Raw genomic sequence first — 16,511 nt, 5'->3', positions numbered from 1 at the left:
CAAATATCGACTGATCGGAAACATCTAGAATACTGTATACCTGTATATTTAGGAAATATTTGTTTCAAGAACTGAAAGGATATTTTTCGCCCAACCGCAGGAAATCCAGTGTTTCTGTGCGCATGCGCGCAGACACTGTGAAAACGAAAGAAGGATTTCAAAACAACAACAACAGCAGCAAAGAAATTTCAATGGTTTGATCACATTACGAAATTGCCCTGTGAGTAGAAGCATCACTTGTGTCAGTAGGTTGTATAGTCCTCTTTCATTAGTTTCGTTGGTACTTTTGTTTCTGATCAATGTTTGCATTCTGGCCTATTTGTGATTATCATAGGCGCTCGATGTAAATGTTTATATTTATTTATTATTATTATTATTTTGTTTTTAGTTACCCGTAGTTTATTATAATGCAAACACATACTAAATCAATAAAAATCTTCCGACAAAACGTCTTCTTAAAAAAAAAGGTCGACTATGTACATAGAAAATGGCGAGTGATTTACCTTGTCAATTTCTATGTACATAGTCGAACTTTTTTGTAATCCTTTGTAATCCAATCCTTTTGGATTATAATAAACAACGGGTAACTTAAAAATAAAATAGATTAATAAATTAAACAAAAACGCCATTGACATCGAGCGCCTATGAAAGGGACCTTATCACAGATTTTAGCATGTATTAAAGTTTGTTATTTAATGCTTTGTATTGATAAATATAAACGTTGGATCTAAAAAGCTCCAGTAAAAAACAAGAATAAAATTACAGAAAGAAAAAAAAGTAAGCCTCAACAGGACTTGAACCACTGAGCCCTGGAGTAAAAGTCTATCGCTTAGACTAATTGACCATCCACACTCATACAATGAGTGATCAATTGTATACTATATATAAGCAATTTTCTTAGTATCACAACGACAACAACAATACTCTCCAAATTATTCAAACATTCTCGTTGCAACGCTTTATATAGTCAAACTTGTTGACGCTCTCAAATATTAAGCTACTTTTTATATTGGTAATATTTGGAGCGTCGAACCGGGCTAGCATTTAAAATGTGTTGGAATGTTTTTCTTCTTTGTCTATATTGTTGCGCAGCATTCAAGCCCTGATATCAGACACTTAATATCAACTGATTGCAATAATATTTACATACCTGTGTAGATAATTCATTTCTCGATAATGTTCCGTAGAAATTATGTAATGACACTTTGAATTTTGCACGCCTGATCAATTTAAATCCAACCACTATTCAATTTTTCAATATCTCTTGATTTGCTCGCTGTGTAGATATAAATCAAAACACGACCTCGATGTAAAGCATCTGGTTTAAAGTGGGAGGATAAACAGCGTAAAATACATTTTGCGTTCGTCTGTTGTGGTGCAGAGCGTTACATAGTAAACCGATGTTATTCTTTTCTGGATTAATTTAGCATTGTTTTTTTTTTCTAAATTGACAATTAAAAATTTCTGAAATAAATTACATCTTTTATTTTTATACTGTACACAAATAATTTTGATACAGATCGTACAGTATACCGTCCTCCTATGTAACGTAGAATGTAAGTAAATAAAACAACACAGACAGAGGTGCGAAAAAGACATGCATAAAAACTTGCTGAAACTTAGAACAGTGAATAGAAACTGCATCATATCTGTTTTGAACATATGCTTATTAAATCGACAAAGATTAGCATACTAGATCTAGTTAGGTAAAAGTCGGTTTGAAAAGCTCATGTTAAATAAAATTACGCGTACACGTTACACCATAATGCCTTTTTCTGATTGGTTCATATTCAAATCAGTTTCATGAATTGGCTACAGGTCAGTGATTGTTTTGCGATTTAAGCAGAAGTTTAACTGAAGAATTTATGCCTTTCCAACTTCAATTCGACGATATTTGAGGTAAAAATGGACTTCTGAACTAAAACTGAATGAGTTGGTAATGTTATTTTGCAGTTTTACGCAAATTGATGAAAATTAAAACTTTCTGGTTTCCAACACATTTTTGATTTTTCCCCAATAAGACGTTCCAAAGAATTTAGCCCATATAAAAAGTATCTCTAAATTCTTTGCGTGTCTTATAAATAAGACTACGCTTTATAATATTCAGGTTTTGATGGTAAATGTTCAGTATTACTATTTCCTCACAAATATCATTTTGTCAATTTACCTAAACATGAAGAGACCCCTTAAAGATTCGGTTACTTCCATATTTTAAACATTATAATGACATATTTCTCATAACACTTTTATAGTTATTGATGTTTATTTACACAAGTCTATAACATAAATGTGTTTTGTGTGTGTTTCAAATGTCCTAAAACATACTTTTTTCACAATTTGCATATATTGTGTAAATGCCATTAATTGTAAAAATATTCAGTTTGGAACACTATTTTGATGTTTATTAATGTATAAGAATTATTTAATGACTTATATCTTGAAATTGTTACATAGGATAAGAGTTCAGGTTGATAATTAAGATGATGAGTGCTAGGGTGCCTTATTAGAATTGGCCTTTTACTAAGGAAAGATCAATTCAAATATACAGAAAAAAGATGCAATTGGGAAGTTATGAAGGTCCTTTCTTACCTTAAATAATGGATATGGAGTTTGTCCCAGCCCTCTCACTTAATAACATATTAGACCAACAAAAGTTTGTCCCAGCCCTCTCACTTAATAACATATTAGACCAACAAAAGTTTGTCCCAGCCCTCTCACTTAATAACATATTAGACCAACAAAAGCTGGGACTAATTTTGTACCATAGTTATTCCCAGCTATTTTATTTTTTACTTAAATTTATGTAATTTTGTTATGGTCTTCTGGTTTTGGGGTAAGCACCAGTACCTGAAGGAAATCCCGCTTGTCAAGTGGGGTTACCACCAACCAAGCTTACATGCCTTGTGAGCAGGTATTGAACCCAAGTCACCTACGCGAAGAGCCCATGTGCAAACCAGTGCGCTGGACAGCATTATAAATGTTTAGACAGAACTTAAGTTATATTTGATTTTTGTCAAAAGGCAACAAAGTTTTCTATCCCTCATTGTTTTAGCCCATAATTAAAGTATTAAGTTAAGTAATTTGTTGAAAAGCTTAAATTGCAAAATGTCTTCCATCAAATTGTACTTTTTACATGCCACCGGTAGGGTGGCATATACCAGTGTCCGTCCGTCTGTCTGCGTCGACATTCCGATTTTCGGAGTTTTTTTTGCAATGCTTTCAGATAATTGAGCTGTCTTTTGTATGCAAGCCTTCTAACATGACCTACAGATGGCGTGTGAAATTTGTTCTTGGCCATTGATTTTTGGTGAAGTTATGGCCCATGGGCCTTGGACTTTCTCTGTAACTGTTTTCCGGAGGTTTTTTACACAACACATTCAGATATTGAGCTGATATTTGGTATGTGAGTCTACCTACATGACTTACAGATAAGTGAATTTCATTCCGGTTCATTGAGTTTGGCTAAGTTATGCGCCTTGCTTTCTCTAAAATAGCTGTTATGCTGCTTCAAAGCGCAGTAGGGGGCATTGTGTTTCATAAACACAGCTATTGTAATAAGTTAGGAGGAATTGGTTTAAATTGAACACTGGTACCATCGGGATTTAATCCTATACCACATTTAAGAAGTAATTAAACGACTAACCATTTACAAAGTTACTAACCAGGTTTTCCGAAGGAAAAAACTGGTTATTAGATTGGCGAATGCGGGCGGGCTGGCTGGCTGGCGGGCTGGCTGGCTGGCGGGCTGGCGGGCTGGCGTAATAAGCTTGTCCGGGCCATAACTATGTCGTTCATTGTCAGATTTTAAAATCATTTGGCACATTTGTTCACCATCATTGGACGGTGTGTCGCGCGAAATAATTACGTCGATATCTCCAAGGTCAAGGTCACACTTTGAGTTCAAAGGTCAAAAATGGCCATAAATGAGCTTGTCCGAGCCATAACTATGTCGTTCATCGTCAGATTTTAAAATCATTTGGCACATTTGTTCACCATCATTGGACGGTGTGTCGCGCGAAATAATTACGTCGATATCTCCAAGGTCAAGGTCACACTTTGAGTTCAAAGGTCAAAAATGGCCATAAATGAGCTTGTCCTGGCCATAACTATGTCATTCATTGTGAGATTTTAAAATCATTTGGCACATTTGTTCACCATCATATGACGGTGTGTCCCACGAAAGAATCACGTCAATATCTCCAATGTCAAGGTCGCCACGACTAAAAATAGATTTAAAAAAAAAAAAAAACTTACAAAGGGGGTTAATTTTTTTTGGTCATTTCAAAAGTTCAGTTTGAGTTTTCTCCCTTTATCAGATTTTTTTTTCACAATGAAAACCTGGTTTTGTGACAATTTTGTCCCTTGTAATTACTTTTGATTGACTCTGTCATAAAGTAAATCCAACTTTTAGGGAAATGAAATGACTACTGTGTTCAAGAAGCCGTGCCAAATGCTTAATCAAAATTTGTCACATCAAATGTAGAGTTATGAAATAATATTGTTGCTGAAATTGGGTCAGTTAAGGTTATATGTTCATGAAATGGTTTAATAGTTTTATGTTTAATAATGCTGTCATTTATTTCAGACACAATCATCGTAAAGAAATTACCATGGATCGGTTCTTGTCAGTGTTGAAGAGACCAAACAAACTACAAGACAGAACAGAAGGGACACGTCAAAGCCTGATGTGGTATCTGACCAGTACCAGAGGACAGATCAAACTTCTTCATGTATTTGCAGTGTCTTATGTGATAATATTCTGCTTTCTTGTCTGTTGGGCATCTGTAACTTTGGGATTACCCGTTGTTCTTCAAGATTCTCCTACGCTGCTCACGTGTTCTCAGGGATTAATGATTTACTTGTGCTTTTGTATCGAGGCAAATTTTCTGTTAATTAAATATAGAGCAAAAGATTCCCATGTTCTTGAATCTTCCTATGGACTGCTTCCTATGAAACACATGAACAAAGTTAAGCAAGTGGAACAATATGCCTGCAATAAAAGTTCAAATGGGACAGTAGAATCAGACTGGAGGATTTGTTCACATTGCAATGTCCAAGTTCCACCCAGGGCCCGACATTGTTCAATCTGTCAGACTTGCGTGCTGAAGAAGGATCACCACTGCTTCTTTACAGGATGCTGTATTGGCTTTTACAACCAAAGATATTTTATAACATTTTGTGTACTTGGTATGGTGGGGGGATCATGGGGTCTTTACAACCTAGGCACATATTTGTCAACTCATTATGCAGCATTTTTTAGCCTTCAAATATACAAATATTTTCTCCCATATATGGTACTATCCGCACTGTTAGGATATCAGTCATTTTATGAACTGTTCCTCGTAATGCTTTTCTTTTGTCACATAACAAGCACTGCTACATCTTACTACTACTTTGTATGGCAGATGTGCATTATTCAAAGAGGTCAGACAAGCTACGAATATATGACAAACATCAGGATCTATGAGCCAAACTTTTGGTCTGGAATGAAGTCTGTGTTTGGCCCTTACTGGCTAGCTGGGTTTTTTGTACCAATTCCTTTTATTGTAAATGAAGGTGATGGAAAAAGCTGGATGTCAAAAACTAAAAGTATGTAAATCCTGATGTAGCCAGTAAAGTGATGGGTCACAAAATATTTTATAGAAATATTGTTTATATTTTGGAACTAGTTAAACATATGTCACACAGTTTTGTATCTTCACTTGATTTTTAAATCAATGGTTACTTCCAGTATTATAAATTATACATGATACTACTTTATGCCTGTACTTTTGATGAATACAACTATGGCCTGTAATGAAAACAGGGAAAAAAACTTCATTAGGTCTAACAAGTCCTTAATAGGATTGTCCACCAGTAATTGGCATTCTTGCGATACCGAATAGTTACTTCTTAAATTATCAGTACATACAATTTCATAATAATCTTGTTGTTTTCCATTTAGAACCATATAAATAAAAAATATTGTACCATTTTTATGTCGTAATAATTTTAAGGAATAATATATATTATTGATTGTTAATGACCTTATTCTAAGTAAATAACCATTTTCTTGATTCACCGCCTAACAGGATTGTCTATTATTTTATGTTTACTTTCGTTTACTGTGAAAATAATCATCCGCTCCCATAAGCCTTCATTATTGCTTAAGATAATGAATTTAAAACTATACATTTTTTTATTGCACATGCAACCATTAAGTTATTCTGTAACTAACTGGATTACTCTAATTTTACAACTAGGACGGGCTGTTGATCCTTTTGCATAAAACTGCAGATTCACGGACATATACCTTTTATGGTTAATTTTCTAATCAATTGTTCCTGAATACACATACCCCACTTTTTAGCTCACCTGAGCACAACGTGCTTATGGTGAGCTTTTGTGATCGCCTTTTGTCCGTCGTGCGCCGTCAACATTTGCCTTGTTTACTCTCTAGAGGCCACATTTCTTGTCCAATCTTCATGAAATTTGGTCAGAAGATTGGTCTCAATGATATCTTGGATGAGTTTGAAAATGCTTTTGTTTGCTTGAAAAACATGGCTGCCAAGGGGTGGGGCATTTTTCCTCATATGGCTAGAGTAAAATCTTGTTAACACTAGAGGCCACATTTGTCTGATCTTCATGAAACTTGGTCAGAAGAATCATCCCAATAATATCTGATAATGATTCATGAAATTTGGTCAGAAGATTGGTCTCAATGATATCTTGGATGAGTTTGAAAATGCTTTTGTTTGCTTGAAAAACATGGCTGCCAAGGGGTGGGGCATTTTTCCTCATATGGCTAGAGTAAAATCTTGTTAACACTAGAGGCCACATTTGTCTGATCTTCATGAAACTTGGTCAGAAGAATCATCCCAATAATATCTGATAATGATGTCAGTTGGTTGAAAAACATGGCCGCCAGGGGGTGGGGCATTTTTCCTTATATGGCTATAGTAAAACCTTGTTAACACTCTAAGAGGCCACTTTTATTTTCCGATCATTATGAAACTTGCTCAGAAAATTTGTCCCAATGATATCTTGGATGAGTTAAAAAATGGTAACCTTTGCTTGAAAAACATGGCTGCCAAGGGGCGTGGCAATTTTTCCTTATATGGCTTTAGTAAAATCTTGTTAACACTCTTTAGAGACATTTATTGTTCAATCTTCATGAAACTTGGTCAGAAGATTCGTCCCAATAATATCTTGGAAGAGTTAAAAAATGATGCCGGTTGAATGAAAATCATGGCCGCCAGGAGGCGGGGCATTTTTCCTTATATTGCGATAGTAAAACCTTGTTGTTAACACTCTAAAGCAACATTTATTTTCCGATCTTCATGAAACTTGGTCAGAAGATTTGTCCCAATGATATCTTGAATTAGTTTGAAAATGGTAACCTTTGCTTGAAAAATATGGCTGCCAAGGGTCGGGGCATTTTTCCTTATATGGCTATATATGGCTATTGTAAAATCTTGTTCACACTCTAGAGGCCACATTTATTGTCCAATCTTTATTGAAACTTGGTCAGAAGATTCATCCCAATAATATCTTGGACGAGTTCAAAAATGATGCCGGTTGGTTGAAAAACATGGCAACCATTGGGGCGGGGCATTTTTCCTAATATGGCTATAGTTACACAGTGCTCCAGCCAGCTTTGGTCAGAAAGATTCATACCGACAATGTCTTGGAAGAGTTCAAAAATGGTGCTGGTTGGTTGAAAAACATGGCTGCCAGTGAGCGGGGCATTTTTCCTTATATGGCTATCGTGAAACCTTGTTAACACTCTTAGAGGCCACTTATATTTTCTGATCTTCATGAAACTTGGTCACAAGATTTGTCCTAATAATATCTTGTTATCTCAGGTGAGCGACTTTGGGCCTTTCAGGCCGGCCCTCTTGTTTTAGAGTGTTCCTGAACCTGATCCTGAAAAAGTATTTCTAATCAGGAGAATGATTGCGATTAATGTTCAATTTTATGTTTTTTATTTTGTTGCAAGTTATATCAATAAACATAGCAAAACCTTGAGACAGAGTTTTCAATGTTTAAGATTCAAATAATTGTGCAACCAACAAATAAAATTTCATCAACTCAGTAATTTAGTGGAAAACATTTAAAGTAATTGTGACCTTGATCCAACCGGCATAAATGTTATCCCAAGCAAGGTCTACCAACAAACACAATTTCAGGCAGTTTTTCTATTTTTAGACTCGGTGACCTATTCAACTGGGCTCAAATGTTGTCCAAAGCTAGAAATACATGTTAGCTACCCACACATTATTTAAGGACTCAAGTAAAAGGGCACATATTTATTAGTAGCAGTGACCTAAACCTTAACCAGAACTGGTCCCCAAGGAATTTCCATGCAAGGTCTGCAAATCCGCAATCTACACACAAAATTTAATTCAAGCAACTGTATTAAACCGTGATTTTTTTTCTAAAAGTGCAGTCCAAAGCAATATCTGTTAGAGTATTGTACAAACACACAATTAAAGCACAATACTGCCATTCAAACTTAAGTTATTAAAACTAAGCCATTTATCTAATTTTAGTAACAGTGACCTTGACCTGTACCAGGCACTGCCCAAATTAAGTCCCAAGTAAGCTATCCATGCAACATCCAAAGTGCTGTGCTTTCATTCCAAAGGATTTTTTTCGCTATAAAAAAACTTTCAAAACTTCTCTTATGTTTTTTTTTCATAAAATGATATTGACATATATTAGAGCATGGGATTTTTATTATAGGCAGTTGACTTTTTTCCTTTGAGTCCAACTATGACCTTAACCTTTTTGATAGGAACAAGTTTGTGTTTGACACATTGGAGTTTGTGTGTGACACATTGTCTCTCATTGTCCCTTTCATTTGATTGCAATATGACCTCAATAAAAATCAAATTAAACAAGAGCTGTCTCGAAAGGATGACATATGCCCCTGAAGAACGCAGATTTTGAAACCTAAACGCGAACCCTCAGTTCAAGATCAAGGGTCAAAATGTACATGCGTATGGAAAGGCCTTGTCCATATACACATGCATACCTAATATGAAGGTTACATCTGAAGCCACGTAGAAGTTATGAGCATTTTTCTAATCCTAAACGAAAAGTGAAACAGAAAGACAGACAGACAGTGCCATCACTATATGCCCTCCTTTGAGGGCATAAAAACACACCTTAAACACGAACACTTAAATGCCATTGTGATAAATATCAACAACCAGATGTTCTAATAAATGGTTTAATTATCTCGTCTTATACACATTGTAACTTTTTTTGACATAAATGAAGCACTTTTATAACAGAGTTACAATCTTTACACTTTGATTATATAATACCAACATATCCTGTGCTGAAATTGGCCAATGTTTCAAGCAAAAAAAAACATGAGCACATACAGACAATTCGTACAATTGGGAGATGCCACCATGTAGATGGTACCTAAACACTAATTAACTGATTTACATGATTTCTATAAATAAAACACAATTCATAATGCTTTTAATTATTTAACAAGCAGAATCATGCACATGGTCGACCTATGGCCTGTAGTGTGGCCTTGACCTATGGCCTTAACCTTTCACTAAGTTGTGACACACATTCTCAACATGGTTCACATAAGTAAATTATTTTAAAACTTGCACACCATCAGGACGAGCTGTTTTGCAGACTTACAATTTAACATTTTACCACAATGTTTGACCTTGATCATAGAGATGTTATACAGGCTTAACAAAAATTGCTATACAGACGAATTTTCCATAATAGACAAGTAAGCTTATATGGGCTTGCCATCCCTTCCACAGGATAAATGTTCATTTATATTATTGTCTCAAACAACTTCTAAATCTATGACAAAATCCCATTTTTATAATTCAAAGAATTATGTATAACATTAACATACATGTCACAGAAATTTAATAAGTAAATGGCTTTATTTAAACAGGCACATTGATGTTCAAAAGTACAATATTGTTCATTTGGCTTATCTGGTCCTTACCTTCTTACAGTAAGTAAGAAAAATTAAAGACAAGAACGGAAAATTATTTTTAATTGCATTTTATTAATTGAAAATAGGTATCTTGCTAACACAACTGATGATTTACATCTTTTAATTTACCAATAAAAAGCCAGATTTTTGTTCTTTCTCTTTGTTTAACAAGTTACCAACAAGTATTTACATCTATGGCCCCGGTAACAAAATAGCCTATATAAAGATCCAGGACATTTTTACAAACTCACAGATCCAGGACATTTTTACAAACTCACAATTAACAATATAACCAGAACAAAATGCAGAATTACACAAATACATATGGGCTGCGTCGCGACAAAACCTGCCTTCATGACATTGATGATAAAGTTAACATTTATGTAATATTTTGTATTACAGTACACCCCTTTCAAATAGATATTATTGTATTTAGGATTCAGAAGAATTTATGAAATTGATATTTCATATTAATACACCAGTTGGAGAGTGTAGAATCCATGCTATTGTCTTTCATAACCTGGATTGTAGGCAGAGTTGAAGGATTGAAGACGGAACCTGATAGACATTCTAATTTATTTGGTCATTGCATTAAGAAGTTCAAAATGCTCCCTTGATTTTGTATTTGCTTAAATTGTTTTGGTACTTTTCGAGATGAATGAGAATCAAAATTTGCAGGCGTTTCTTTTCTTGGAGACTTGTTCACAGCAATGTTATACATTTCACTTGCAGCCACAAACCCAGTACTGGCATTAGTAAATGTTGGATTTTCTGTATTAGTTCTTACAAATTTGTGCCTTTTGTCATGACAATCAGCCTTTGGTTTTCTGTTTCTGTTGACAGGTTACAATCCCCTGATGGACTCCATGTAGGCATTGTAGCATTGCATCACGAAATAGATCCTGACCAGATGGAAATCTGTCTGATACTGGCGCACCTCCTGGTAACGGATACAATTGGTCATTTCTACATACTTGCGCACCTCGCGGTCACGTATACCATTGGTCATTTCTCCATACTGGCCACCATCGATCACCTTGTCACCAAAAGGTGTACTCCCCCTTTGATCAAGGCTGAGAGTCTGTTAGATATCAATTCTTCTAAAGAAGCAAAACAAAGTCTTTGTAGACAGCTCTCTGGATTGAATCACAAGTAATCTATGAATCATTTGTCGAAGAGTGAAGTGTCCTCCTGCAGAAATATATCCGACATCGTGAGCTCGTCTAAAATAATATCGACGTCAACATAAAAATGGAGAGCTTTAGTGACGTAACGTCATTGCGCCTATCTTCGGCATCTATTTTCTGATTTCAAATCTGTTTGCACCAATATTCTACACATAAATTATACTATTAAATTGCATTAAATACTGAAAATGAAAAATCTTGTCATTAAGGCATTTATTTTCACGACGCAGCCCATATTTTCTATCATTATTCCAGTGTCTATAATATCTTGTGAAACACCCCTAATAACAGTGCCCCCTTCTATTGGTTGCCAGGTGTGGCACGTGATTTACGTGCTGCATAGTCGGATGACCTTGTTGGTGACTATGAGGAAGTCTTCGTCCTGCAGTTCCTTCAAGGCCTCTTCAAACAGGTCCTTGGGTACAGGCTGAAATACATGTCAGTATGCTATAAATGATGGCAAGGAAATGCTGTTATTTTGGGGGGAAAAAAATCACCATACAACAGTTTCATTAACAAATTGGCTATTTAAACCAATTTTCAGTCAAGGAATAAATTTTGTTTGGGGAAGCCGCCGTTAAAACTGCATTTCGACGACCCGTTAGCACTCCTATTTTCTCTTATTTTGTCAGATTGACTTTCCGCGTTTGCCTCCACCATAACAATGAGAGAAGTGATCTTTGTGCAGATAAAATTTGCACTTAACAAAACTGTCAGCTTCTTAGGCGTATATAAACTGCAAAATAGCAAACATGCTGATTCCTCCATTAAGCGGAAGCTAGTAACTGCGCATGCGCGGGCTACATCTCATTTCTTCCACGAACAAAAATATCGTTGTCGCAATAGAACCGTAGATGTTATACAAGGTTTAAACAAAGCACGTGATTGTGTACGTGATTGTGTACGTGATTGTGTATGTGATTGTGTACGTGACAGCTAACAGTGCATACAAGCCTCATTGTGAGACAACTAGACTTAATCAATGTGCCCAAAGTTTTGTTTCAGATTAGCCTATGCAGTCGGATGAAACTTGCCACCTTAACTGGATTATCATTTAGAAGAGACTGCCTTTAAACCAAAAACTCCATTTAAGCGAAAATGTCCCTCAGCTCTGTTAATTTCTATGTTATATTACACAGGGTAGTTCATAATTATGGCTTGATGGGTGATGGAACAAAGGCACAGTTGTACAAGTACATCATTTCAGACAATCACTACAATCGTACCAGGTCAGATCTCTCCCTCAGCTCCTCATACAGCTTGGCCTGTTTCAGTGTGGGCACCTTGCCCTTCTCCAGGATCATCTTCTTCAGCGCCTGCGTGACCTCAGCCTTGCGCTTGCGTGCCGCCCCACTGATGCCTGTAGTCAGGATGCTGACGTCTATCTTGCCCGTGCTGGGATCAACTGCAGCCTGCTTCAGGGCTTCCTTGTACAGCCTGCGATATTATGAGTAATGTGTCAAAAAATGGTCACCATGTCGAATGTTTTGAAAAAAAAACTTTACAATTTAAGAAACCACATTTATGGTTCAATATGTATGAAAATGTATCTTGTCAATATCAATTTTGTATATGGACTTGTATTTCATCCTTTGTAAAATGAATTATTATCATTTATAGCATTCTAATTTTTTTCTAAATCATAAATCTTTCCCTTACAAAATCACTTCACAATATATTATGGGATTTTGTGAAGATTTTTTTGTAGGGGAAAAGTCACAGCGCCCTCACACTACTTTAGGGGAAGGGGTCCACAGCCCTTAGGAGGGGGAATTTTTATAACAAGAAACAATAACTGTGTTTAACTGTTATAAACATATATTTCTATATATGTGACTGTCTATAGGAAAGAAAGGTGGACCGTCATTTTTGTACCTAAAACAAGCTAGTGCTGTGTCCTGTTGCATGCAAAGTTTGTCTTAAACTTGTATTTACACTGCAATTCCAATATTTCGTGGTTAAAGGGTCCAAAGATCGCGACCCTGATATATCCAGCGTGCATTAAAAATTGTCAGGTTATTCATGCATGTTTTTGTATGCATTAGCATAGTTTGACAATATCAAAACACGCTATTTACCTACCTTATTGAAGTATTTGTTATATCCATATATTGTTCATTGGTTTAACACCAAACATTATTCCATGTAAGTATTTTCAAATGGGTATAATTAAATTTGTAATCCAAAAACAAAAAGTTTTATTATTCAAGAAAGCATGCACAAATTAGACCCATGTACTAAATGAGGTCATTTTCCTCATGGAAAGCATGGGCTTTAATAGTAGTGCATCTGCACAAACTGAGGGATCTTTACCTCTAAATTAAAATTGTTTACACTGTATCGTATGCGCAAAGATTGTTGAGATGGGTCAGTATTGACTTGTGACATTTAAAAAAATTGTTTTAATGTCATAAATACTGACCTGTTATCTCATGCTGATTTTGCAGCTGCGGTGGGAAGGTTCGTATATATTTTCCCAACACAGTAGAACCCATAAACAGGGTTTTCAGCTAATGATAGCAAAACCCTAAACAAGGGTTATCAAGTAATCTTCGTTAAAACGGTATTAATTATGACTTCTCGGACAAAGTAATATGTCTATGTCGTAAAGAAGACACTACCGTTAGTGAAACCACAACAAGCCCAAACATATACAAATTGTATTGTTGGCACTTCAGGAAACGAAGATAAAAAGATGACAAAGGTGGTCGGATTCCTCCAAAAAACGGCTTAGAGCACGTCAAAAAGTGGGGTGTGATTAATATATGCCCACAAAACAGACAGAGCTCTTAATTCATGCGATCAGATCCTAAAAAGGAATGAATCCTTAGATAGAGATGAGAGTAACTTTCCTTAGTCGAGGTCTAACCCCGAGAAATAGAAGCCGCAGACACATCTCCCACCCCCCTTTTTAGGGAAATGAAGAGTGTCTTTTTAGAACCTCGAATGGACTTCGGACTAACACTGCTGAGATAGAACTTCAAAGCCCTGATTGCCCATAGAAGTTTTATCCTCATCTTCATGACTACCAGTTTAAGAAAAACTTGGAAACTTGAAGGTAGAAGCCATATAGAGGACTTGATATTAAGCAAGGAATCCTGGCTGACACAACAAAGTGAAGACGACATTAGATCCAACTGGAATTGGTTGTATTCAACAGAAAAAGCATGAATTTCACTTCTCCGTATGGTAAAAGTCATAATAAGAAGGAAAACCGTCTTAAAATTATATTGAAACTGTTAACAAGCCTGATGAAAAAGGTTCATAGGAAGCTCATTAAGCATCCCAACATGTAACACAGGTCAAAACCGCTTAAGAAGGTAAAGGAACGAAAAACATAGTGTTGACGTTCCATAGTTTGGATCAGTTCCAAAATAGGTAAGACAGCACAGAGTTGCGATGACTTACACAAAACAAGGTATACAAAAGCATAATCTCTATCCTTTGATGAAGAAAAGAACAAATTTCTTATCATCAAGAAAAAGATGAGAAAAACCTCTATGTATCTAGTAGAGTGATTAAGGTAATAACTATGCTCTCGAATACCCAGTCAAAAAAGAATTTCCATAGAACCTTTATACAGTTCTGATGGAATTATCCTTGCACAAGTAACAAGGATTGAAACTCTAACAAAAAAACGTTCTTCTGTAGAGATAACTAAAAGTAAATAATGGCCAGACATGTAGTGGCACATGTTTGGATCAGTAAAAATGTCTCTCTGAGATATGATATTTGACCTGTGAAGAAGTTTCCTGAAAATAATTGTACAGGAGACTTAAAAGGTCGTAGAACCATAATCCCATGGTTCATTAAGTATATTCCATGAAATTATGGCAAAAACTCAGTTATTGCAAAAACTCACCAAGAAGGCAAGATATTCCAGTTTATGTCAATGGACGAATGTATAACAATCGCACACCCTGCTGGATCGATTTCTGTGAACTGCATTATTGACGTTGTTCAGCATACCGGTATATACTGCGATCTATGATCACATAACGCTAATTACTAGCGTTTGATGATAAACAACATTCTTCTTTATACTATGCATCAATTTGTGTACGCCATGCAAATTCACTGCCGTGCATGCAAAATTACATTATTTGAACCCAACGGAAAAATAATTCGACAGAAAGAACTGCAGGACAAAACTACCTACAGGGCGTTGAGACGACCTGGTATGAGTAAGACGATAGAATTTTTTTTGTTTTTGCAAAGAACGAATAAGTTCCTGATTTCCAGATACAAGGAGTGATAATATGATCACCTCCGTGTCTATAAGTAAACCACGACCGATGTGTGATAGTTGAAACCATCACAAAGGAATCGTGAAAAAATGTTGTAAATGAAAAACAGCTAACAAGAATTTTCGCTTTCAAGATGTAGATGTGCAGGTGATATTCATTAGGATACCACATAATTGAGAAAATCAAGATACGTTGTTCTATGTGATCGTCCCTAACCTTCTCTGCTCACATCTGTATAAGATGTAAGGAAGGTTGTGGTAGAATAAACTATATTCTTGCCAAGATAATCTTCTAGTCTAGACACCACTGAATAGTGGTAAATAATCCCGAGATGAATACAATTAACTTAAAAATAAAGCTGAAACGGATGTAAGAAAAGACGTCTCAGCAGAAAGTCACCGGTCGGTATTTACAGGTCCGGTCACCGGAACCATTAGTCAAGGATGGGTGGGCAAAGAAATCACGGCAAGCTGAACTTTCCCATTCCAAACACACTTGAAAATTGGTAGAATAGGACAGTGTTTAACACTTATAAGTTTATGACCTATCTACAGAATATAGCCTCTTCTTGAACCACTAACAGGCGCCTTTAAAATCCTGGATAATACAGGTCGTGAAGTCATTGATTTGCGAAGTACGGAAATATGATTGACAGTGGTACCTCCGGAATCGGAGGTGTGATGGCAGAAAAAGGTGAAAACCCTAGGAGTAACCTTAAGGGGGGTCCACGCTTGCCGGTAGAATGCATGGAAGTCTTAAATTCTGACTTGATTAATCCATTTACTTCAAGTCTCCTAACTGGGACGAATTCTGAAAGGAATACGACCAGTTATAGGAAGACGGCCTGTTATGGCCAGAAGTGTAATAGAAGAATAACTTAAAGATGAGGTCCCTCCAGATCCTAGGATCTAAGATTTGAGTTCAATAGCTCCCAAGCCATTTACAAGACTGTAGCCACTATGCGATCAATCTGATAGGCAATCCTATGTGTCAGAACTCTTGTTGATTCCAGTAGCTTGAAAATATGCACTGTCGTAGGAGCAATAGAAAAGCAGAAGTCGATACGAAATGTCGTCTTGCTAATCCAGCTAGCGTCATTAATGTGTCCCAACT

At 36.0% G+C, this 16,511-nt stretch overlaps 3 protein-coding genes across 4 annotated transcripts in view; 1 reads left to right on the top strand and 2 right to left on the bottom strand.

The window, feature by feature from the left end:
- LOC127846353 (uncharacterized) overlaps positions 1-109 on the bottom strand; it is a 35,357-nt gene extending 35,248 nt beyond the window's left edge. Inside the window, exon 1 of the mRNA XM_052377534.1 lies at positions 41-109. The gene's annotated coding sequence lies outside the window, so the exon portion shown is untranslated. The remainder of the gene's footprint in view (positions 1-40) is intronic.
- Positions 110-144: 35 nt separating this feature from the next.
- Positions 145-6,661, top strand: LOC127846368 (probable palmitoyltransferase ZDHHC24). The gene is made up of 2 exons (XM_052377578.1): positions 145-249; positions 4,586-6,661. Exon 2 carries the CDS (start codon positions 4,611-4,613, stop codon positions 5,595-5,597), a length of 987 nt encoding a protein of 328 aa, XP_052233538.1. The 5' UTR covers positions 145-249; positions 4,586-4,610; the 3' UTR covers positions 5,598-6,661.
- Positions 6,662-9,200: 2,539 nt separating this feature from the next.
- The window catches only part of LOC127846357 (DNA replication licensing factor mcm4-A-like), a 61,863-nt gene continuing 54,552 nt past the window's right edge, over positions 9,201-16,511 (bottom strand). For both annotated transcript variants that reach the window (XM_052377543.1, XM_052377544.1), the window contains exons 15-16: positions 12,378-12,588; positions 9,201-11,578 (exon numbers count right to left, since the gene is read on the bottom strand). In XM_052377543.1, the coding sequence (XP_052233503.1) occupies positions 11,480-11,578; positions 12,378-12,588 (310 nt within the window). In that variant the 3' untranslated portion in view covers positions 9,201-11,479. The remainder of the gene's footprint in view (positions 11,579-12,377; positions 12,589-16,511) is intronic.

The sequence above is a fragment of the Dreissena polymorpha genome, chromosome 9, assembly GCF_020536995.1.
Source record: "Dreissena polymorpha isolate Duluth1 chromosome 9, UMN_Dpol_1.0, whole genome shotgun sequence".
Lineage (NCBI taxonomy): Eukaryota > Metazoa > Mollusca > Bivalvia > Myida > Dreissenidae > Dreissena > Dreissena polymorpha.
Note: the sequence above shows the minus strand (reverse complement) of the source record. Positions and strands in the feature narration are given on the sequence as shown.